We start from the raw sequence: 26,187 nt of genomic DNA on the forward strand, positions 1-26,187 counted from the left end.
ACTTATTAACATGGGATATATTTCCCTTTATTTGTGTTTTCTCCAATTTTTAAAATCATGTTTTATAATTTTCACTGTAGAAACCTTTTACTTCCTTGGTTATTTTTTTCCTAAGTATTTTATTTGGTTTGATGTTATCATACATGGAATTGTTTTCTTGATTTCTTTTTCAGATAGATTGTTATTGCTGTAAAGTATGCCACGGATTTTGTGCATTGATTTTTATCCTGCTACCTCACTGAATTCATTTACTATTTCTAATAGGGTTTTTGTTTTTTTTTTTTTTTTTGGTGGGATCTTTAGTGTTTTCTTCATATGGAGTCATGTCTTCTGCAAACAGCTATTTTTACTTATTCCCTTCCAATTTGGAGGCCATTTTTTGTTTGTTTGTTTGTTTTGTTTTGTTTTGTTTTCTTTTTCTTGTCTGATTGCTCTTGCTAATACGTCCAGTACTATGTTGAATACAGGTGATGAATATGGGATTTTTACCTTATACTGAAGCTTAGAGGAAAACCTTTCAGTATTTCTCCTTTGATTTTGATATTGTCTGTGAACTTTTCATAAATGGCCTTTATTATGTTAAGAAAATTTCCTTTAATGCCTATTTAAAAAAAATTTTTATCATGAAATAATGTTGAATATTGTAAATTGCTTTTCCTGTTTCTCTTAAGATGATTATGTGGTTTCTATCTTTAATTCTTTTAAGGTGGTTATCATACTGATTTTATTGCCTATGTTAAACCAACCTAGAAGCATTCTTGGAAGAAATCCCACTTGGTCATACATGGTGTATAATCTTTTTCAGGTATTGTTGAATCCAGTTTGCCAGTATTTTACTGAGCTCTTTTGCATCAATATTCATCACAAATTTTAGCCTGTAAATTAATTTGGTAGCATTTTTGTTCAGCTTTGGGATCTGGGTGATGCTGGCTTCATTAAATGAGTTTAGAAGTGTTCCCACTACTTCTATTTTTTATAAGAGTTTAATAAATATTGGAATCATTTTTTCTTAGAAACTTTGGCAGAATTTGGTTATAAAGTCATCTGATCCCAGTCTTTGTTGGAGGGGGTTGTTTGATTACTGCTTAATTTTTAAAAAGTAATTGGTCTTTTCAGGGTTTTACTTCTTCTTAATTCAGTCATAGTAGTTTGTATATTTCTTGGAATTTATCCATTTCCGTTAGGTTATCCAATTTCTTAATATATAATTGTTTGTAATAGTCCCCCGTGCTACTTTTTATTTCTGAGGCATCCATTGTACAATGTATATTTATTTTAGTTTCTTTAGTTTTTTGGTAGTCTATCCAAATATCTGTCTATTTTGTTTTTATTTTCAAAAAGCAACTCGATTTTGTTGATTTATTCTATAACTTTTCTATTCTCTATTTGACTTATGTCTACTTTCATCTTTATCATTTTATTCCTTCTGCTAAAGTAGGGTTTGGTCTGTTTATACTTTTGATTTCCTTGAGATGTAAATTTAGATTGTTTGGGTTTAACTTCTCCCATTACTGCTTTTCCAATATCCCATAAATGTGCAATTGAACACCTAACTATATAAAACAAATATTGACAGATTTGAAAGGAGAAATTGATAGCAATATAATAGATGTAGATTTCAATATCCCACCTTCAATAATAGATAGAACATACAGACAAAAATCAGTAAAACAAAAAGCAGACTTGCACAAAACTTTAGACTTAATGAACTCAACAGACCTATACATAACTTCTCCACCAATAGCTGAAGAATATACATTCTTCGTGTGTGCACATGGAACATTCTCCAGTATAGATTACATGTTAGGCCACAAACAAGTCTTACCAAATTTAAGATCACAGTTGTACAAATAATTTCTGACCCCAATGGAATGAATCTAGAAATCAATAACAGTAAGACAATGGGACAATTAATGCATGCATAAAAATTACATAACACACTCTTGAACAACCACTAAGTCAAAGAGGAAATCAGAAAGGAATTTAGGCTGGTGCTGTGGCTCATGCCTGTAATCCCAGCACCTTGGGAGATTGGGGCAGGTGGATCACCTGAGGTCAGGAGTTCAAGACCAGCCTGGCCAACATGGCAAAACCCATCTCTACTAAAAATACAAAAAATAAAAATAAAAATAAAAATTAGCCAGGTATGGTGGCGCATGCCCGTAACCCCAGCTACTCAGGAGGATGAGGCTGGAGAATCGCTTCAACCCGGGAGGCGGAGGTTGCACTGAGCCAAGATCTCGCCACTGCACTCCACTCTGGGTGACAGAGCAGACTCTGTATCCAAATAAATAAATAAATAAATACATAAAAATTGGAATTTAAAAAAATCTCAAAATGAAAGAAAACAAAAACAACATGTCAAAACATATGGAACTTTATAGCAATATCATTTTCTGTTTATGTGTTATAATGTCTTGTGAGATTCATATAAATTTATATTTGCTGTGTCTTTTTAAAGAATCAATCTTCTATTTTCCTGTAGTGTTATTTATCACTAGTAAACAAGTTTGTTCTGATGTCTACTCTTTCTGGTACTAGTGTAGTCATTCCAGCATTCTTTTGATTCATCTTTGCATGATATATATTTTTTGATCCTTTTATTTTTAACATATTCATATTTACATATTTAAAGTGGATTTCACAGACCAGGCATGGTGGCTCAAGCCTGTAATCCCAGCACTTTGGGAGGCCAAGACGGGCGGATCACGAGGTCAGGAGATCGAGACCATCCTGGCTAACACGGTGAAACCCCGTCTCTACTAAAAAATACAAAAAACTAGCCGGGCGAGGTGGCGGGCGCCTGTAGTCCCAGCTACTCGGGAGGCTGAGGCAGGAGAATGGCGTAAACCTGGGAGGCGGAGCTTGCACTGAGCTGAGATCCGGCCACTGCATTCCAGCCCGGGCGACAGAGAGAGACTCCGTCTCAAAAAAATAAAAATAAAAAAAAATAAAGTGGATTTCACATATACAGCATACAGTTGGGTCTTGCATTTTTATCCAATCTGACAACTTCAGACTTTTTATTAAAATGTTCAGATCATTTATGTTTAATGTAATTATTGATGTGATTAGATTAAATTTTTTTCCACCCTGCCACATCAGCTCATTTGTTATTTCTCTCTGTTTTCTTAATTTTTTTCTTTAAATGAATATTTTTATTCTTCTATTTTATCTCCATTTTAGATTGTTCATGGTATATATTTTTGTTTGTTCTTGTTTCATAATATACACCTTATGTTATTACAGTATACCCTGGAATAATATTGTACTACTTAGCTTATAGTGTAATTATCTTACACATTATGTTGTCATTTTCTCTCTCATATCTTCTGTGCTGTTTTTGTCATACATTTCACTTCGACAATGGTTATAAATCTTCAATGCCTTGCATTTTTTTTTTTTACTTTAAGCAGTCAATTGTATTCTAAAATGATTACAAAAGAGAAAATATGTGTAATTTATATTCCCTTTCTATTTTACTATTTCTAGTGCTTTTCATTTCTTTCTGTAAATCCAGATTTTCATTTGGTATTATACATATTTGACGGATAGATCTACCTTTAATATCTTTTGTAGTGTCAGTTTTTTGGACATACGTTCTGTTAGCTTTTGAATTTCTGCAAAGCCTTCATGTTATCTTCTTCTACGAAAGACTTTTTTGCTGGGTTTAATGTTATAATTGGTGAATTTCTTTTTCCTTTAGCACCTTATAGATGTCACTCCACTGTCTTCTACCTTGCATAGTTTTTGACTGGAAATATTCTCTGATTCTTATCTTTATGCCTGTAATGCAGCATTTCATTTTTTCTCTGTTTGCTCTCAAAATTGGCTCTTCATTTTTGTTTTTTCAAAGTTTAACTATGATGTGTTTAGATGCTTTTTGTTTGTTTTTTTCTATTCTTAAAATTTCCTGCTTGAAATTTTCTGAGCTTTGTGGATTTCTGTTGTATTAGTCCATTATCATGCAGCTAATAAAGACATATCCAAGACTGGGTAACTTCCAAAGGAAAGAGAGGTTTAATGTTCTCACAGTTTCACATGGCTGGGGAGGCCTCACAACCAAGGCAGAAGGCAAAAGAGGAGCAAAGGAATCCTCACGTCTTGTGAGACGTAATCTCTATCACAAGAACAGCACAGGAAAAACCAGACCAATGATTCAATTACTTCCCACCAGGCTCCTCCCATGACACGTGGGGATTATGGGAGCTACAATCCTAATGAGAGCTGGGTGGGGGACACAGCCAAACCATATCATTCTGCCCGGTCCCTCTCAAATATCATGTCCTCACATTTCAAAATCAATCATGCCTTCCCACACAGTCGCCCAAAGTCTTTTTGTTTTTGTGTTTTTCAAAAATCCTGCTTGAAATGATTTGAGCTTTGTGGATCTCCGGTTTCTTGTATATAAATTTGGAAACTTATCCTCCATTATAAAATTTCTGGTATTTCTTCTCTCTCATTCTCTTCTTTACTCTATGAATCAAAGTATGCACACATGTCTGGCTATTTGATATTTTCTCAAAGCTCCTATATACTCAGGTAAGCTTTTAAAAAAAATCATATTTGGGTTTTATTTTGTAAAGTTTTTATCAACCCACTTTAAATTTCACAAATTTCTTCCTCAGGCATGACAAGCCTCTCAAAGTAATTCTTCAATTTAAATATCATGGTTTGTTGTTGTTTTAAATTTCAGGAATTTTTGTTTGATTCCTTTTAATAGATTTCATCTTTTTGTTGAAATCCCTGTCTTTTCATTTATGTTCTTAACCTTTACCACTATACCATTTAACATATTAAATCATAGTTTTTATAAATCCCCTGACTGATAGTTTTAACATCTGACTAATAGCTCAAACTCCTTCTATTGATTGTTTTAGCTCTGGAAAATGGCTTTTTTTTTTTTTTTTTTTTTGCTGTTTTGTTTGTCTTATAATTTTTGAGTGAATGGTAAACATTGTGAGTTGAAGAACAATAAAGACTGAGGTGAAGAACATTCATAGCCAGAAATGTATACAACTCTTCTTCTCTTAGGGTGGTAGTAAATAATTGAGTTCTGTTTGGGCTTTGTTTTTGATATATTCACCCTCATTGCCAGCCAGTCTTCTAATTTTTTCCGTGTGGCCTAGTTGAACCACATGATTGAGTTCATGTGGTGCTGGAAGTTTTTATCAGTGTTTGTGCTCCCTTGCTTTCAGAATCCATTGCAGGATTGTGCCAAATAGAGGGTCTCTATTTCCATATTCCTTTTTCTCTTTTTATTCAATCATAAACTCATTATGGAGGCAGGAAGCAAACTTTTGGTTCTTCAGGTGCGGGTTCAGTCTTAGACAACATCTATGTGCCTGAGTATCAGGAATAGGGTTTTATTAATATTCTTGTCTCTCTCCTCCCCAGTAGAACTATATTCAGTCTTGTATCTCTGAAGGATCTGAAACAGGAGAGATATTTTTTTCCCCTCTTTGCCCCCAGCAAGAGTATATCTCTGCTTTATATCATCATAGTGTCCTGACCCATAAAAGTTTTCATATTCCTTCTCCAGGGGAAGACAATTTTGATTCATTTCTTCTCCCTGAAACAGTGATCTTTACTTGATATCAGAAAGGAAGGTTCACTAACACTTCTCCAGAAGCTGATGAGTTTTGCTTTGATCCACAGAGCACTGGATCTTTGCCTGGGACCTGAGCATAAGACAGTTTGTTGCCTCTCCCTAATCAGTTAAAGCTTTTTCCTACCTACAGACAAGGGTGCAGGAAAGCGGACTATAGTTTGAAGTTATTCCACCCCCATCATGCCTTTAGCATTTAGCGATCCTCCCTGGTCCTCATTCTTTCCCATGAACACCTATGAAGATCTATAGACTAGCTTATAATTGAATGAAAATGTCCTGTGTTTGTGTACCCAGGTATTTTACTTTTTTTTGTAATCCACATTAAGCTTTTAGGAATTCATTAAAATTTGGGTTGCTTTTTTCTTATCTGCTTCTACGGCAGCCCCTTTTGTGCCCTCCTAAAATGAAACAATTTTAATGTCCTGTTTCATATCCCAGGTGCTTGCTACTCCTGGGAACTCAGTTTACTTTGTTGTCTCACTACATCAGCTGTCTGATGGGTTTAAGATAAGTAATGTTTTTATATATCATCCAGTATTTTCTCATTGTTAGGATCACAACAGTGTTTTTAAATTTTTATATCCTGACCATAAGCAAAAATCTATAAACATTTTAAAATGAAAACATGTTTATTGCTTAGTGATATATCTTTCTTCCATCGCAGAAGTTCAAAATGGAGATTAGAAATTTCTATTGTAGCACAAACCAGAATTTCTCTCCGGATATGATATTCCAGCATACAGATTTGTGATCTGGCTAATACAAATATCAAAAAACAGATGAGAAATTAACAACAACAACAACAAAAATAATAATTTTACTTTTGGAATTTAGAAAATGCATTGCAACAGTGTAACAGAGAGTGATCAGTATGTATTATAGAAAGGGAAATTGAGGGCTAAAATCATTTGGGATATACTGGGTTAAATACAGGTTAATGATTTGTTTTCTAGTAGACTTCTCTTGACTTTTAATATATTAATTTGCACTATGGATCTGTAAGAGAAGAAAACATCTATTTAGCATTTTACAATCTTATGTGACCACCAAACCTCCTTTTTTTTTTTTTTTTTTTTTTTAATTTTTCCCATGAAAAGTATTCCATAGAGCTCAATGTGGGAAATGCTAGTTTAGATATTTTTAAACACCCTGGCATTTAAAAACGTTTAAATATTGTCTTATTTTAACAATTTTGATTTTGCTGTGTCAAATTCTTTATGGTTGAACTCTCTTGATGAAATTTTTAAAAATGTGAAAAAGTGGCCAAGCTTAGAAAAAGGAGAGCAAACAAAATGTTGACAATGTAATTTTATATTAACAAACCTTAGGTAAATTCTGTGAAATCTAACCCTAAATTTAGTGTCTAATCACCCCCAACTCAGAATTCTCTTTACTCACATAAACCATACAACAAGTAGTTCAAGTTAAATTTGGGCAGAGATTCATATTTTAACTTCTATTGCTGAGAGAACTTTTATTGACATATTCCAAAGAACCCTTTGAAAATATCTTCCATCTGTTCTAGACCAAATGAGTAACCTCTATTTGTGCTGTAAACTATGGGTCTGATAAACAGGCAAAATAGTCTTATGAACAGAAAACTTTGATACCTCAGTTATCTGTTGATTTTGGAATTAAGATGATTTTGTATTATGCCGCATGGGTAATATTCCACAATATTTTAAAATTTTCATTTTATCCTTTCCTTCACTCATTAGTTCATTCATTTATTGATAATCTGTTACTTAAATTTACCACCAATTTGCAGAACCAATGAGGAATAAAGAATCTATTGTGTTTAATTCTAAATAAATTATTTAGCTACCCACTAAGAAATGAAATTTTTATAAATTCTATGACTCCTTTAAAATATTCAAAGTCAATTTATAGATATATTATAAATATGTATATTAATCAAGCTTTTGTTTCTCTATTTACATTTTCTTCATGATTTGTGCTACTATAAAATACAATATATTTTATACCAAAATGTACAGTTTATCTGTGGCATACTCCACAAGTATACTCTATACTGAGCCACTTACGTGTTTAGACAAGTATGTTACAAAAAAATGTCATAAATAAAAGTTAATTATGAGAAAATAAAATTTTATTTTTTAAGATTTAAAATGCTAATGTTCACTATAGTTGACATAATACAATTGTTTTTGGCTTTTGATATGCTCAGACATTTGCCTCAACTATTATGCCACATGAAAAAATCAATGATATAACTGACAGAAAATTTCTTTCCCATGGCAAAGAGTAATTTCTTATTTCAAGATATATAAGATATGTATTGTTTAAAAAAGCAAATAGTTATATTAACTCATTTTGAAGCTTTAATATTTATACCAGAAATTTGAATCACAAAATAATGTCTCAGTTTTCTAATCATCCTTTAACTCAGGAGTGAGTGGAATATTATTAAAGATTGTTCTATAGGTCTTTAATTCCTAAGCAAGTGATCAAACTAGAGAAAATATGAAAAACAGATATTTACTGGAGCCTTCTAATAGAAACCTGTTACTTCTATATGAAAATTTTAGGAGAACCAGAAAACATAAAACTTCAGAAATTCAAGTTACCAAAACAATAACTTAAAATATAAAATTTGCTTCATTATAGCTATTTGATTAGTATGAGCTAATAATATCCTTGTAAACTGTTAAGAGTTGAGACATTCAAAAAGTAAGCTGATTAAATCTACATCAAGCATGGCTGCCATCTTGTGGGGACAGGATATAATGTATTGAGGGGCCAATCTCAATAAGGTGCTCCTTTTGGGTTAAAGTCATCATTTGTTCTCCATCAACCAGTTGTTTGATGCTTATTAACATTTTTCTTGAAATGACACATCAACATTTGAACAGAAAAGATAAGGCAACTAAAAGAACTATTAATGTACATGAATCCCTGTTTCTAAAATTTCAACATCATTGCTAATGTATAGATAGTAAGAAAACTTTAAAATTAGAAAGTTTTCACTTGAATCAACCTTAATAACAGATAAGTTTGGTAAAGCACTCATATTTATTAACCATTTAAATTGCAAATTTTTTTTAGAATTTACATCTAATTGAGTTAGAAGATAATATGGCATTGTCCTGATAGGGCATGTAGATTTACAGTTTCATCGATTTATAGAAAGCTTTGAAAAAAAGAAAGAGATTTTGAGTTTATTTTAGAAAGGAGTGAAGGAAAAGGAAGGGAAGGGAATAAGGGAAGAAGGAATGGAGAGAGAAAGAGGGGAAGAGAGGGAGGGAGGAAGGAAGGAAGGAAGGAAGGAAGGAAGGAAGGAAGGAAGGAAGTGAGGGAGGGAGGGAGGCGGGAGGGGAGGGGAGGGGAGGGGAAAGGAAAGAAAAGGAGGGAGATATAAGCTATCACTGAGGATAAGATTTCCACCAGCGTCACAGACAAAATAGTTTGACTTAGTGGTAAGTGGTAAGTCAGTGTGAAGTTGACCTGAAAACAATGAGGTCAAGATAAGGCCAGCGTAAATATGTTATACAGGAATATGTAATTTAAGTATTTTTTCAAAGCTTATTTAAAAGTCAAAAAATGTACTTTCTCAGTTTAAGCCTCCAATAAATATTAGTACAACTTCTGTAACTCAATTTTCCCATCATTGTCTAGAAAACCAAGACACTGAATGAGAAAGTCCCTGAAGCCTCAATGAGCTCTGAACTTCTTTGATGTGCTAAGTACAAAAGTTACTCTTTCAGTCCCTCAACAAAAGGAAATTTATGTTTTTCACATCTGCAAATAAATATCCCAATTACAATTTTACAGCCATTTATCACAACTACTTGCATCTATGGATGATCAGTCTTTGCCTTTTTACAGTTTTCCTTTCATGTTCATATTAAGGTTGAAATGTACTTGGAATCGTTTGTGTGACTAGCCATATTTGTAATATGAATAATATAATCATAAAGAATTAGAAATAATGATCACAATTTATTGTCCCATTTTGATGATTTTATTTTAAAAACCAACTCTTTTAAGTTTCAAATAAGTTGACTCATAAATTTATAGATTTTTATACTAAAACAAAACTCAAGAGTCATTAAAATATAATTGAACAGTTCCTTAAAATTGACCAATGTAAGATGACTTACTGCTGTTATAACAATGAGCAGCTGATTTTTAAAATTTAAGCATTGGTATTCGTAGCAGTTTTAATGGTGAAAATGAAATAATTATGTGTTCCAAGAATTTTTATTCTATTACCTTGCTTTCTTTCCACAATTGTGCATGATTGAAGGAGTCAGCATTTGTAGTCCCCTCACCAATGCAAATCAGTTTTTCTCCAAATTCTGTTTTTCAAAGAAAAAAAGGCATATTAGTTTAAATCTTGGGGCAGTTCAGATTCTCTATCATTTCTTCAAATAATTGGTGTTCATATCATGACCAATGCCTGAATGAAGTAATAGTCTCCACCTTGGAAGAATAAATTAATCAAACACGATTTACTTACATTTTATTTCAAATAGTTAATCATTTGTTATAAAACTTTAGTTAATGAGGGCTATTTTCCTGCCAATACACGCCAGAATTTCACAAGGTTTGAATTTAAGTACAGTGGGCCAGATACATCACCCATTTCCATATAATAAGGCTTGAATTAAAGTTAAGCAGCCTTAATGAGACGAACAGATAGCTGTCATTAAAATATTTAATATGCACAGCCAGTGAATTCATATTTTTTCTTCTGGAATTTAACATCTAATTCATACATTATAAATACTTGTATCCAGCTAACTAAATATTACATTATGACAGTCAGTTTTCTAAAATAGTATAATATATAGTTAATACATATTTATTATATATTTATTAATTAGGAATCATTGAATGTAGAAATTATTTCAACAATAAAAAGAATGATTGTTATTCTTGAAAAATCAAACAGCCAATGTTAAATTTAAACTTTCTTGTGTAACTTTTGGAAAGGCAAAACTCATGATTCTACTGTTTCTTCTGATTGGCAGGAGTGGTCATTATACCTTACAGGCTTTTCGTGGTGTGTCACCCAGAATCATTTAAATGTCTGAATATTAGAACAGTGATTCTGAACTACGGCTGCATAGCAGAGCCCTCTATAGATGCTATAGAATATATTACAGTCTGTGTTGCAAACTCCAGAGATTCTGATTAAATTAGCCTTAAGTGATCATTTTAAAAAGCTTCTCAGATTATTTCAAAGTGAATCTACATTTGAAAACTACTAAACTGGAGGATTAGGGAATAATGAAAATGCTTTGCTCATAGTACACTAAAACAGATTTCTGAGAAGGGAAACGTTATGAATATGACTATACAATATTTGACTTTCTCCAGGACAGACACTCATTAAGCCAGGACTGGGCTAGTTAATGCTCTGAAGTTCTTCCTAGTTATCTTATTCTAAGTTACCATGGTGTTCTTTCCATGTTAAATGGTTATATTGTAATTTTTCTTGATAGACTACATAATGACATCAATTTTTGGAATGTCACTGTAAATAATAATTGAAGCAAGCTATGGGGAGTAAATATCTTCTTTCAATTCATTGTCTGAATAGGTAAAGTATAATCTATGGAATTGCATCAAAACCCTTATAAAGTAAAGTAACATTAACACCAACATTAATATAATCAATATTGAGTCAATGCCTACTAATGGAACCAAAAATACGCGAATGATCAAAATTGAGAGTAACCAATAAATGCTTATTGGAAGCACTGGTTTGTTCCAGATTCAGAAGGAAGTGATGAAATTCAAATCAACAAAGGGGTTGTTGTAAAATACTGTGTTGAATAAAATGTGAATAAGCTTTGGTTTTCACTCTCAAGGCATTTATGATCTAATTTAGTAGTAGTCCTGTCTAACTCTAATACAAAATAGAGTGTGTTATGACAGTATAGAAGATAGATGGATTTATTTCACATTAAAGGACTGGACACCACTTCATGGGCAAAAGGAATTTGAACTAACTCTTGAGATGGTGAAGGAGAGTGGCTGGGAGGACAAATATGTGCTTTCCAAGAAGAAATATTAACATAAGTAAAAATATGGCAACAAAACATTTTCTGGAGTGTTCAGGAAAAAGTGTAGAAGATGAATGAAAACGGCCGGAAGTCAGAATGTACAACTGTGTCTGGAAAAATAGTAACCCAATTCAGAAGACTAGAGAGAAGGGTTCAAGTGAGGGAACAAGAAGAAAAGAGGTTTGCCAAACTTGGAGGTAAGGCTTTGAAAGGTTGTGTAATGAGTTTGACATTCACACGTCCAACATTCCTAAAGAATTCCAATTATAATTGAAACAATATTATGACATTAATACCTGACCTCAACTAGTCACTCGACTGTGTTAACAAATCTCCAGTTTGCAATAAGGCCAGATTGATTTAAGTCAATCATTGTAAGAAAAGAATTCACAATGATCAGGATTTTATCTTAAGGAGTAAGCTTGCAGAAAATCCTTTCACTGGAGACTGAGAGGCTGTCATTCAGGACTTCCTCCGCTTTTTCCATGGAAGAGAGCACCCAACTTCCTTATTCGGAATTTATCTACATAGGTTATTAAGCTACTCAATGAAATATTTTGACCAAATGTTTAACTGAAACATTTTTTCTGTTTTATTTAATTCTTCTTCTTCTTTTTTTTTTTAATTTCAAGATCTTTTCTATCCTGATAGAGAAGAATTTCTATCAATAGAAAGGATTTCAGGAACCTTTCTCTATCCTGATTGCCTAAAAAATACACTGGAGACAGAAAAAAAAAATCATTTTTAAAAGGTAATTAGCACGTTCTCTCCTTTTTATAACTTTATAATTGAAATCTCATTAAAAGCTTTCTAGGTCTCTATTTCCCTAAGTGACCAGGTGTCCCTAATTTGTTTTCAACCAATGTGACTAATTCCAGGCAAAGACTAGAAAAAGTCTGATACCTGTTAGAGACTAGCAAGGTTAAATAAGTGGGGTGGCTTTTTTAGGTTGCATTTAACCTCGTAAAAGAAAGAAAGAAGAAAAAAAAAAAGCTTCAATGTCTTTTCTCTTACAGTCCTGCCTTTTTCTCAGTCCCGGTTGAAGATTCCATGGGAAATGAGAGCACTATTTTGTTTCTCCCTTGTATTGCAGATAGGGGGAGGAGGTGGTTATTAGAGACAAGCTCTTCCTCTCTTGGTTTCCCCCTCTCTCCGCCTGACAGCACCGCTCTCTCGCAGGCTCGCTCTTTCTCCTAGGTGATCCATTTCTAGGCAACGTGGGGCTGGTGCTGAAGCTGCCAGGCTCGCTCCTTGCTTCCTGCATCCCGCCAGGCGAACAGCTCCAAAAGCATCCTGCAACCCGCGGCGGCTTCCCTCCTCTGGCCCGGCCCCGCTGCTCGCGCCCGGCGCAACTCCCCCGCCACCGCGCCCCAGCAAACCGGCTCCCCGGGCCCGCCTCGCCAAGCTGCGTTCCGCGCCTCACGCAGAAAGGGAATTTTCTCTGCATTACTATCTGCATTACCTTGAAGTTCACTTTTTCTACCCCTCTTGGAGAGGGCTTTTTCCCCCCTCCCTGGTGGAATCTGGCTGCTCCGCTTGGAATCTCCTAATCTTTCCTTTCCACTTAAATTCTGGCAGCGAAGACCAGTGATTCTCTGCGGGCTGTAGGGACGGGGGCTGGGGTCTTTTTTGGTTGGGGAGGGTGCAGGGAAGGGGGCACATCCGGCGTGAAGGGGGTGTTGGAAGTTGCTGCGGAGCTGGGACCTGAGACCCGCGGCCCTCGCGCAGCGATGGGTCTGATCTGAGCTCCAGCCTCTCCCCCTGCCCAAGAGCAGTCGAGGCTGGATATATTTTTCAAAAGCCAAACTGCAAACAACTCTGGCGATGCCAAAATTCCCCTCCAAGTGACACGGCTTTGCGAAGGAGGTTTCCTCAGGCTGGGCTCTTTCTGTCATTCCCTTCTGCCTTTCTCGGCGACGATAAAAGGCTTTGCTCTGGCAATAGGAATTTAGAAAAAAAAAAGAAAGAAAACGCTGCTCTAAACTCCACCGTGACCTCAAACTCTTTGGACTGTTTGGAAAAAAAAAAGAAAGAAAAAGAAAAATTGGAAGAACATCCATCCTCCAAGAGAATCGGCATAGGAGGAGATGGAAGTTTTCCCCTTGCTCTTGGTTTTGTCCGTCTGGTGGTCTCGAACCTGGGACTCGGCGAATGCGGATTCGATCATTCACATCGGTAAGAAAGGGTTGGTGCAGCTCGTGGTTACTTTTCACCGTTTCAGTTCTCAAATGTTTCCCCTTTGCTTTCCCCCTCTCCGCCCTCTGTGTGTCTTGTTGAGATGGCTTCAGTTCATTGCCTCTTCCCGCTACCCTTCCCTCACACTTGCCCAGTTTTCTGAAAGGATGTGGATACTCGAACCTCGACTGACTTGTGCTGTTGTTTCGCGGTGATTCGTGGAATGTGGCTGGGTGCGAGAGGCTCTCGAGTTGACCTGAGTGTGAGTGTGTGCGGGGAAGTGCAGGGGGATTCTGAGTGTGTGGGGAAAGGGAGTTTAATTGACTCTTCCATATTTTTTCCCGGATGTACATTTGCTCCATTTAAAAATTTATCTTTGGGGGAGCAGAGGAGATGTCACCTGTGAGATGAAAAGAATTGGGCCGGGGGCAGGGGGTGCGGGTAGGGGGCGCTCCCTTCGGATCGAACAGGTGGTTTTGCAACGTGAGCCGGCTGAGTTCGCCGCAGCTTAGTGCGATGGTGACGGGGTGCCGGATGCGCCCCCAGCCACCCTCTCTTCTGACGTCCTCTTGGCTTTATGATCCTCGCGTGGAGTCTTTGAGACGGTGGTGGGAGGGGCTGGCGGCAGTGTCGCCAAGGACTGGGAGTCGCGTGCCTTGCCTCCTCGGACACGCTCCCCGGGCCTGGCGCGGCGGCGAAACTGGCCCCGGGGCGCTTGGAAAAGCGGGGAAACGAATGCGCGCAGGCCGCTCCCAGGGTCTGCCTAGTAGATATCCGCCTTCCCTCGCCTCGCCTCGCCTCGCCTCGCAGTCAACTCCGAGTAGCCGCGCAAGGCAGACAGCGAAGGCGCCAGGAATAATGGGGGCCCTGACTCTGAGAAGGACTGTCGAGCCGGCTCTGAGATGCTAGTGGCCCCACCTATTGGCAACCAGACGGGCCGGGACTGGCCGTGGCGAGCGGGGGCGGGCGGCGGGCTGCGCTTCATTATCATGCACAGCGCTCGCAGCTTCAGGCACCAACTCTTCTCACTTGCTAATCCGTGAGAGCTGAGCGGAGACAGGCTCTTGCAGCCTTTTCTCCGTTAATGCGACGAGTTCTTTTTCGGAAATTCGCTTCCGGAGTCAGCAAGGTTTCTTTGCTGGGCTGCAGAGAGGTTCCTTTGGGGGAATTTTTCTGGGCATAGGACTTTTATCTGTACGCATGGCTTGGTGTTCTGCAAATTGAGGTGACAGATGGGTCACAGCTTCTCCCCTTTCTGTACCCCTGCTTCTCCACCGCGCAACACACATACACATACACACAAGTACACACACTCCTGGTAGGGGAACCTGCCGCAGGTGGCGATTGTGCCCGCCCAAGCGAGGGATTTCTGTCTGGCGTGCGCGCCCACAGTGGCCAGCCCCTCAGCTCCAGGGGGCTCCCTCTCTTGGTCTCAGACGCTGTCTTTGTAAACATGTCTGCCATTCTCTATCATTTATATCAGTAGAACTGTCTGTCTCTGGGCAAGGGGTAATGAGGTCAGGATTCAGAAAACCTAGCATTTGTGCATTAAGTAAATCAAACACTAATAGCTTGCCTGCTGGATCCCGTTTTGCCTGGGGGCTAACAGTGCCTGCAGATTCAGAACTTTTCAGCAAGAAATTATGGTCTCATTGAGTGGTTCAGCAATATTCTGATAGAGTTCAGAAATGAACTATGCTCCTTTTAAAGAAATGGCATACGTTTATATCCAGTTGTAAATGATTGGAGCGGGAATGCAAATATATAATCATAATACCTTTATACTCATTGTATGATTAGGGATTTCTGATGTAGGTTCCTCATCTCTCAAGAGGGAAAGCCTGTGGAAAAATGCTTTTTTTAATGGCTTATTCTGTGGTCTGCACGATAAATACATTATTTACAAATACCTACAGCTTTTGCTATCCCTTACTGTGAAATACTATTTTGCAATGCAGTCTGGACATCTGTTTCAAAATAGAACAAAACTGTTGTGTTTTTTATTTTATATACTGTTGTCTGTCAGAGTGACTTGGCTTACTTATTTATAATCACATTTTAAAAAAAGTAGCTGTGTACAAATTTAGAAGGTTGGTTTTATACATTAAATGTGTATATCCTACTAGCAGATATACTTACTTCTGAGACAATTAATTTGACTTGAATACAATTAGCACATTAGGTGAGATACTAAGCTGTTGTAAAGACTATCTAATATTGTCATGGGGCTAGCAAATTGTTTCAAAATCTTTATCTTTCATAATATATTGAAAAACATTAGCTCCTAAAAAAAAAATAAAAAAATGATCACGGGTAGTATGTGTGTAATTCAGTGCCTCCACCCCTACTCTCAGCAAAAGTATAGTAAATTCAAAACCAAATGCCCATATTAAAATTGTAAAGCACCAGTTAACATGAACTGGATTAGTTTATTTACTTGGTTGAATAGGAAAAGAATTAATTTTCTTTAGGAGGTGATTGCCTTCATTTAAATATTTAAGGTGAGAAATGTGTCTACAGGGAAATGTATTAGTTCAGGACTGAAGGAATGAATGTGATGAAACTGGAGGGAAGGGGTATTTCACTCTAGCGATGGAAGGAGATATGCAGAATGAAAGGTTTTCCCAGCCTCATGTGATGTGTTCACGCAGAAAGTAGCTGCATTATGTAGTTCAGGCAAACTGGAAAGATAAAAAGACACTGCTCTAAGAGGCTTTTTATATACTGAATTATTTTGCTATTGAACCAAATTGTATATACATGAAAATCATCTCCTTTCTCTTTCTCTTCAGTTTTTACCTCATGCCGGTAGTTTAGTAAGGTCAATTACACATTTGAAACTCTAATATGTTTTGTTAAACTTATTGATTCACTACAGTGATGAGACATAATGGTTAAATCATAATGATTGAAATGAAAATGTATTTATTTCATTCAAAAATGCATAATTTTATAATTACTTTGAGCTTCAATCAAATATTTTAAAATATTTAATAATTACATATATTTTATAATACACATCCACACGTAGATACACAACCATATAGTATTTAAAAATGAATCACTTCCATTGTGATCTTCTTTGACCCAATAAAAGAAAGGTCTTTTCACATATAAAAACTATGCAATTTTGAATTATGCTTCTACTTTGAGCCTATGCATTGATTGAGTAATTTCATCAGACCCACATTACTTGATTGCTTAGAAGTTTCCTAATGATCTGCATGCTGTAGGAAGAACCAAAAAGTCGTGAGTAGAATGGCAATGATATTGTGTTTTATGAAGCTATTCAGAAGTCGCTCTGATTTATGTAGCTAGAAAGCTCCAAAGTCTTTGAGATTAGCCATGCTGACTGCTATTTTCTTCATACAGCAGTCGTCCCACACTCTTTACTCCCTAAACACAACAGGAGTTTAGAGCACTGCTTTAATTAAGCAGGGATTAGGTGGCATTTCCAGTCAACTGCACAGTTTGTTTTGCTTCATATCAACTATGGAAGATCTCACGTTTTAACAGTTTAATATATGCTCCTTTCTTTATCTGGTTCCTGTGCTCACAGAACTGATGGTAAATTAGCTATCCTCAGTTATATATGTCTACAAGGGAACACTCAAATGGTGTACTTATTCATATATTGCACAAATCACTAGCATATTTTTATTGTTATCAGTCATAGTAAAATACCTTATGTCAACATGGAGTAGGAAAGATGCATTTATTCATGTTTTTCTCATAAACAGATGATACTTTATAGTCTGAAATCATAATCAACGGTGATATTATGTTTGAGAAACACAAGACAATCCACAGAATACTTTTATTATGAGAATGTTCAAATTAAAGTACAAAATCGGGTAAGTAAAAGGTATCAACACATTAAAAACAATAATAGATTGTAAATGTAAAATACCAGTTATTCTTACTTCTACACTAAGGATTATTTTGTCAGTTATAGAATATAAAAGCTTTCCCAGAAGATGTGCTGTTGTTCTACCAATTTTTTTTTTTTTCATTTGGCTACATGATTTGCATTGGTTAATGATAACCCTGGGACTCCTCGAGGATTTTTTGGATTGTGTAAGATGTCTCAATGATATTTTATCCTTTTTCTACTTTTAGTAGTCGTTCGTTCCTGAAGTTCATGATAACTGTGTAAACTTCTGGAAAGTACTAAGGGACTTGGCTTTACTATTCTTCTCTGTATCATTAATACAGTTATTTGAAGCACAATTCAAGTGTGTATTAAGTTAGACAATGTTGTTATTAATCAAAGATATCAACTATGACATGACTAATAAGCCATTACACTAAGGGCCTTTGCTTTCTACTCCAGGTGAAATGTACATCCACTAAATATCTGTTATAAATTTTAAGACAAATATGAATAAAAATCAAAGTGATTAACTTTTGATTTATTCAAAAATAAAAGTCAATTGAAATGGTTAGGAGCAATGGAAGATACACTTTATTCCATTCTGATATCTTAGGCTAATTTTATCATATGATAATTTTATCTTAAAGGGCCATTGCAATTTTAAAACCACACTTTTTAATCTAGAAGTTTTTTTCTTCACCTATGTATATTACTTTATTTTAAAAAGTAAGATATTCACACTTCTATTGGATCATCATGATATTTTAGATTATAGACAGTCTATTTGTCTATTTTAGATTATAGACAGCATATTGGTGAGTGAAGTAATCACATAGTAATTATAGGAAGTATTACTATAGGATAATGTTTATTAGAAAATACATTTATGGCTTATAAAGATATCTTTGCCATTAGGTGTCACTGCATTCTGGGCTGTTTTCTTTATTATTATTATTACTTGAAAACCACATGAAATATTTTTAAAATTCTCAGAAAAAAAGTAATTTTAATGAGTTTTGTAATGCTGTAAGATATAGGTAGTTTTTATTTTCAAACTAGAAAAATAAATATTATCCCTGTCTCTTATTCTTGTAAGAATTTAATGCTACGACATATCAACACACCTGATACCCTCTAAACAAATTAGATTGCTAGACATAGTGATACAATTTTTTTCTCGCATTTAAAATACAGGAGAAATGTCTTCTTAACCTAATACTTATTCTCTATGAATAAAATCTAGGACACCAGGAAGGATGCAAGTGTGTTTAATACTGCTGGAGTAAACACACATTGGTGAATAAAGTAGTTTGTTAAGCAGCTTCTAACTGTGGTAGCTCTGCTCACCTGTGGGATACTTGAGGTCCCAAACTGATTGTTGTTTGTGAGACAAAACATGTAAAAATAGAGTTGTGAAAAAAAAAATATACATGGACACAAATATATCTAAAAATAATACAACCATTGAGTTTTATGAATGACTATATATGTTTTCAGATAATTTTTGCCTGGTTAATTGTATGCATTGTATCGATTCCTTGCATAGTTCCACCTCCACCACTATCACTACAAGTACCACAATTATAAGGTTTATTTGTCCATGTAAAACTCATGACTATGCTCACATAGTAATTTATTTGTTTTGTAAAAAGGCACAATCTTCTTTCTGGCATATTTCATTATAAGAATAATGGAGGATGAAATTTAGGGCAACTTTTAATCCGATAATTTAGTTTTAACATTGGCAAACTCACATTATTAGAGAATGCAAGACTAGGTTAAATGAGCAAATGAACAGTTTGCCTTATGTTAGATTTTGCCCTATACCAAAATTCATTAATTATTAGTTGGAATAATGTATTATTAACAACTCAGAGTAAAATTAAATGATTAGACAGTTGTCTAAAAGATAAGAAAAAATACTAAGGCAGTTCTGGAATTGATTATTAGAACATCTATGGATTCACGTCATTTAAATTGGTGAATTTTAGTATATTGATGTGGACACACATTTCAGAGAATTTGACAAATTCTCTGAATTTGTCAAACATAGCACATGGGCAATGTTAAGGTATAATAAAAAAAGTATTCTGGATTAGAATTTAGAAGGTTTTGGACTAAATCTCAGTTTATAAATAGTTAATTGAATATATTGGAAAGTTATTTAATTCTTTAGTCTTCATTTTTATTAACCCTAAAATAAAATTTAGACTAATGTTCATTTAATCTCTAAGACTATATAAACTAAATGGAGAACAATTGCTATATTTAAGGAGTAACAGAAAGGAATTGGGAAAAGAGATACAGCCAAGTGTGGCGATAATTAATAGCTGCCTGAGAGTGAACTTCAAAAAAGGAAATACAAGGGGAAATAAGGAACATAAAATCTTAATTACTCAAATTAAGAACTCTTTAAATTGAAGATGTTTTGTTGCAAACAAGAATTATGTATATTTCTTCATCAGATATTCTAGATAACTAGTATCTGATTGAGACAGCTAGATTAGTTTTTTGTTTTCAATTTTGTTTTCACTTTGTCTATTATTAGTATCAAGGTATTACCTACAGCATTACTCCTATAGAACACTGCAAAATTAGTGTTTATTAACACTAACTGGAGGGACACTGGCCTTTAGAATTTGCAAACTGGGAGTGCATCAGGAATATTAACATATGCTTGATATCACTGCAAAGAAAAAGTAGAGTATAAAGAAAGTAACCAATTCAAAGTTCTTCACTACACTGGACTCCTGCTTCAGGTTTTTATGTTTTTATCCCACTGTTGTTCACCAAGTAGTCATCAATGTGAAGCTGAGGCTGGATTGATCCCCCGAAAGCTTCTTGAGTAGTTAGAGAGAAGCCAAGTGAACACCAGAAGCTAAGCACTAAAGACCTACTTATGGTCTTAAATGTTCTTAAATCACTCTGTAGTCACATTCCTTATTATCAGATTTTTAAAATGAAAAACATTAGGTAATAAATTATATAACAATAGCAATTTGCTTATGTTTTTCTTTAAAATAATTAAAAGTACTATTTTTTTAAAAATCTCATTTTATTGCTCAGAGTACCTGGTCTATCCTAAGTAAGCTTAAATAAGGTATTTGCTTCCTTAATAAAGTCATTATAATTCTAGAAGTTAATATTCCTGAAACTGTATGGTAATATAAGCATTGCTACCAACATGTAGTATGTGTGCTAATTGGGAGGATTTTCTTTTATTCAGCAAACATTTTATTCTGAATATACTTTGTATGAAGCATTGCTTCTAGTCTCTAAGATTAAAATATTGAACCAGCAAGTTATGTTTTTGTATATAAGGAACTTGCGTTCTCATGGAAGAGACAACCAGATAAGAAAATATATGATGTGATGTCAAATATTGATAAATGCTATGAAGTAAAATGAGGGAATGAAGGGTGACAAAATACGTTTTCATTGGAATAGAGACTGGATCTAAAGAAAGGATGTGAACCATGTGGATATCTGATGAAGAATAATTCAGTCAGAGAATATAGCAAGAATGATGGCCATGAGATAAGACACTAAGAAAATCTGCTTAGTTTACTTAAGAAATATCTTTAAAGCCAATTGGAGTATAATTCAGTGAGAAAAGCAGGAAATGGAAGTAAATGGGGTCTGAGAGGGCACTGGGGAAGATTCTGTAGGGACTTACAGGTCATGGTAAGGGATTTAAATCTTCTAGGTATTTTGGGTAAAGATAAAATGTGTGATATGAAATAGTTTGTATTTTAGAAAGATAACATTCTTTGCTTAAGTGCACTGGATAGAGTAGAAGTACAAATTGACAATAGCAAATTGGATCAAGGTGGTAACTTAGCTAAATGTACAGTTGTCAGATTGTGGACATAATGTGAAGATAGGAAAAACAGGATTTTCTGATAGATGAGTCAGGTGGGAGAGATCCAGAGAAAGTAAGGAGGCTTCCCAGGTATTTTACCCAAATACATGGGGTAAATGTGTTACTACTAACTAATATTCGGAATATGGGGGCATAAGCAAGTTTAGGGTACAAATCAAAATGTGCATTTATTAAATTTTGTATTTCTATTAGACATCAAACTTGAGAGTTTAAATTGGAAGTTTACTATATGATCCTGAAATTTAGAGGTGAGTTTGGGATTTGAGCTGTATATTTGGGGAATATATCATTGTCAATATAGACTCCCGTAAGAATGGCCATAATCAAAGAATCAAAAAACAGTAGATGTTGGCAAAGATGTGGCAATCAGGGAGCACTTCTACACTGCTGGTGGGAATGTAACCTAGTACAGCCACTATGGAAAACAGTGTGGAGATTTCTTAAAGAACCAAAAGTAGAACTACCATTTAATGCAGTAACCCCACTACTAGATATCTACCCAGAGGAAAAGAAGTCATTATTCAAAAAAGATACTTGCACGTGCATGTTTATAACAGCACAATTCACAATAGCAAAATCGTGGAACCAACCAAATGCCTATCAATCAATGAGTGAATAAAGAAACTCTGGTATATATATATATATATATATGATGGAATACTACTCAGCCATAAAAGAGAATGAATTAACAGCATTTGCAATGACCTGGATGAGATTAGAAACTATTATTCTAAGTGAAGTAATTCAGGAATGGAAAACCAAACATTGTATGTTCTCACTGATATGTGGGAGCTAAGCTATGAGGACACAAAGTCATAAGAATGATTCAATGGACTTTGGGGACTTGCGAAGAAGGGTTGGTGGGGATAAAAAAACAACAAATATGATACAGTGTATATTGCTTTGGTGATGAGTGCACCAGGTTCTCACGAATCTCCCCTAAAGAAACTTACTCATGTAACCAAATAGCATTTATACCCCAATAACTTAGGGAAAAATACAATTAAAAGACACAAAATAATAATAAAATACATAAATAAAAATAAAGGAATGGAGAGGAAGACATGCAGAGAGAGAAGAGTTCCAAGACTATGTCATTTAACATTCCAAAAGTTTGAGTCCAAGGAGAACAGGGCATGCAGGAAAAGAGAAATATGAGTAGCCTGTGAGACAGGAGGAAAACCAGGAGTACATGGTATTCTGGAAGCCATGTGAGAAAAGTAATTCTAGAAGGAGAAGTGAGAAACCTTGTTAAATTGTATGTATGAAAATGGAGATTTGATTGCTGGGCTTGAAAATGTTGAGTACAAAGATTACTTTAAAGGAAGTGTTTATAGTGGACTATAAGTGATAAAATACTGATTGTAGAGAACCTGAAGATTTAATAGGATATGAGGAATTCTATGAGTTTTGTCGTAAGAAAGTGGTAAGGAAGGGAATATTAGGTAAAGGGAAGGATTTCCTTTCACAGCTGGGCATTGGTATATATATGACAATTTTCTAAATATTCAGTCATAAGAGAAGTATCAGTAAAATGATTTAAAATTGATACACCTTTTTCTTTCAACTTATATGATTTCTGAGTTTGGATAGAAAACGTTCAAATGGAAATCTGTTTTTATTTTCTCTCTCTCTCTTTTTTTTTTTTTTTTTTTTTTTGTGATTTGAATCAAGTGACACCAGGCCAAACATAGTGAAATTAACCTGACAGAGAAGTTTAGAACTGAACTTAAGAGCAGACTACATTTTACCTAGTATTGCTATAACATTACAAATGTCATAAATATTTAGTCATTTTGTAATGTACTAATTGCAGGAACACACAATATTTCATTCTGTTAGTGGTATTAAAATGCACAAAATTATTTTGTTATAATAGACAAATTTAAATCCATTGTAAATTTCCTCTGAGTAAATTGTTATGAATTTGATTTGCTTAAAACATCACTTTGGAAACACATTTTTAAAGTTTTTAATGTGTAGGGGGACATAAAGGATATATGTGTTGAGGATCCCTAATCCAAAAATCTAAAATCCAAATGCCGCAACATTTGACACTTTTCAACACTGACATGATACCACAAATGGAAAATTCCATACATGACCTCATGAGATGGATGCACAAAATTATGGAAAAAAGTTTTATGAAATTACCTTGCCTTCTGGCTTTGTGTATAAGGTATATAAGAAGCATAAATGAACTTAATGTTTACATGTAGTCCCATCCCCAAGCTATCTCATTATTGATATACAACTATTCCAAAATCTGAAAAAATTCTGAAATCCAAAACATTTCATGACCCAAGCATTTCAGATAAAGGATACTCAACCTGTAGTAATTACAGGGCAAAGTTTATCATTGCAGCATAGAAATTAAATAGATACAATGAATTCATTAGGCATATTGTATTCATATGATTTCTGTGACACATTTAAATATTTCCTTTTATGGATCTTTTACTTTGTGCTAAAAATGGGTGATAGATTTTCAGTCATAGGTGGACATGAGGAAAGGAAATGTTCTAAATTTAGTAACCTCAGATTTCAACCTTTTGAATATGAATCTTAGTTCTTTCATTAGTATTAATATACCCATAAGTTGTGTATTTTGATTTTGCACCTAAAATAATAATATCTGTACTAAAATAAGCATGCTAATAGCAGATGAATAATATTTTTTGTGTTCTTTGTTGTTATAAGTGTTATGTCCTCTATGAAAACATTTCATCTTGTGGAAACAATGTGATATGGATGTCACATGGTTGTTTCTGCTCTGATACATCTGTTAATTGGTATGTAAATACGGAATATTTGAACGATGAGAAGATAGGAGTCTTACAGTTTGAGAATAGCAATGACTGACAAAAAATGCAAATTGTTTTCTGGCTGGAGCCTAGGAACTTAATTAATGAAATACAGAACATTGAAAGATATTTTCTATTTACTAGTTCGTAGCTTCTTGGCGTGGTGAAGTATCATTTGAAGGAAATGCTACATGGACTTAAATCAAAACTTAAGTTGGAGTGAAACCCTAACACTGCTGAAGTGTTTACTATATGTAACTTCAACATCATTAAAATGTCATATTATTGATTGGCTTAATATCTTAAAATCCAAAGACAAGATAGTATCTTAGTAGCTGTGGTGAGACAAGAGAACTAGTCCTGGCTACATGCGGTGGCTCACACCTGTAATCCCAACACTTCGGGAGGCTGAGGCGGGTGGATCACCTGAGGTCAGAAGTTCAACACCAGCCTGACCGACAGGGTGAAACCCCGTCTCTACTAAAAATACAAAAATTGTCTGAGCATGGTGCTGTGTGCCTGTAATCCCAGCTACTCAGGGGCTGAGGCAGGAGAATTGCTTGAACCTGGAAGGTGGAGGTTGCAGTGAGCTGAGATTGCGCCATTGCACTTCAGCCTGGGCGACAAGAGTGAAACTCCAACTCAAAAAAATAAAAATAAAATAAAAAGAGAACCCGTCCTGTTGTTCTGTTGCATGATGTTTAAAGTGAATTCAAATCCAGAAGACTGATTCCTCCTTCTGATAATCTCTGCAATCTGACCACAGACAAAATTGTGTTGGTGATTTAGTGGCAGTTGCTATCTTGCTACTCAGAATCCAGATCTCCTTTGCTGCTTCTGTGAATGGAAATAACAGGAAACCATTGAATTTTCTTTTTAGATATACCAACAACTCTCAGCATAGCCCAGTGGAAGCATGGCCTATGTAAGAACCATTATACATTTCTTCCTAAATTGTTTTTCAATTTGTAACACCTTATTAATGTGGGTGATGCTTCATCCACAGATGTAAGAGGGACTGCTCTTCTCTCGTAATCATGGTGAGTTTTGGACATTTTCTATAATCCATTAATTTCAAACTGAGAAATTATGACTCACATTTCATGTTCCATTTGCAGAACATATTGATTTAGGGTTACATGAAACCATAACATGTGATATTTTTGGATGTTTCACCAGATGTTTTTTAGATCTGTTATGTTGTTATAGGAATACAGCTCATTGACAAAAGACAAGCTTCATATCCTTAGAACTTTCAGGAGTATCTGCCTTCTGAGAAAATATTATAACATTAGGAAGCTGAAGGTAAAACAATTCAAAACTCCCAGCTGAACGACTGTGGTCTACTATGGCACTGGAGATTGTGATAATTCAATAAATGCCGTTTTTATGGTAGCCTAAAGGTGCCATAAAAGCATATATTTTGGAAAAAGACATATAAATGGGATCAGGAGGTTATCACATACAAATGGTCTTTATAGTAGAAATCTCATTTCTCAGCTTTCTGATGGTTCATCATATTGTTGCTATAGGCTACAAAGTAAATACAATCATGCCAATTTCAGATCTAAGGAAGAATTATTTTTTAATTCTTTTATTTTTTATTTTTTAAATAGATGTCAGTAGTTCTCATGCAAGCTTAAGTAATGAAGGTGGAGGCATTAAGATTTGGTTATTTTGTAATTAATTAAGCTAATGAGATCTTTTCTAAATTTAATACCATACATCAGATATTCCATTAAGCATGATTTCTTGGGTAGAGAAAAATTAAATTGCCTTTTTTACTCTCCCTTTTGAAGTTAATAGTA

General features: G+C 34.9%; 1 protein-coding gene across 1 annotated transcript in view; it reads left to right on the plus strand.

Annotated features, from left to right (window-relative positions):
* Positions 1-13,018: 13,018 nt before the first annotated feature.
* Positions 13,019-26,187, plus strand: part of GRID2 (glutamate ionotropic receptor delta type subunit 2) — a 1,540,711-nt gene continuing 1,527,542 nt past the window's right edge. Inside the window, exon 1 of the mRNA XM_033214833.1 lies at positions 13,019-13,818. Within this exon, the coding sequence (XP_033070724.1) occupies positions 13,731-13,818 (88 nt within the window). The 5' untranslated portion in view covers positions 13,019-13,730. The remainder of the gene's footprint in view (positions 13,819-26,187) is intronic.

This window comes from Trachypithecus francoisi, unplaced genomic scaffold (assembly GCF_009764315.1).
Source record: "Trachypithecus francoisi isolate TF-2019V2 unplaced genomic scaffold, Tfra_2.0 Lachesis_group1, whole genome shotgun sequence".
In the NCBI taxonomy this organism is placed as follows: Eukaryota; Metazoa; Chordata; class Mammalia; order Primates; family Cercopithecidae; genus Trachypithecus; species Trachypithecus francoisi.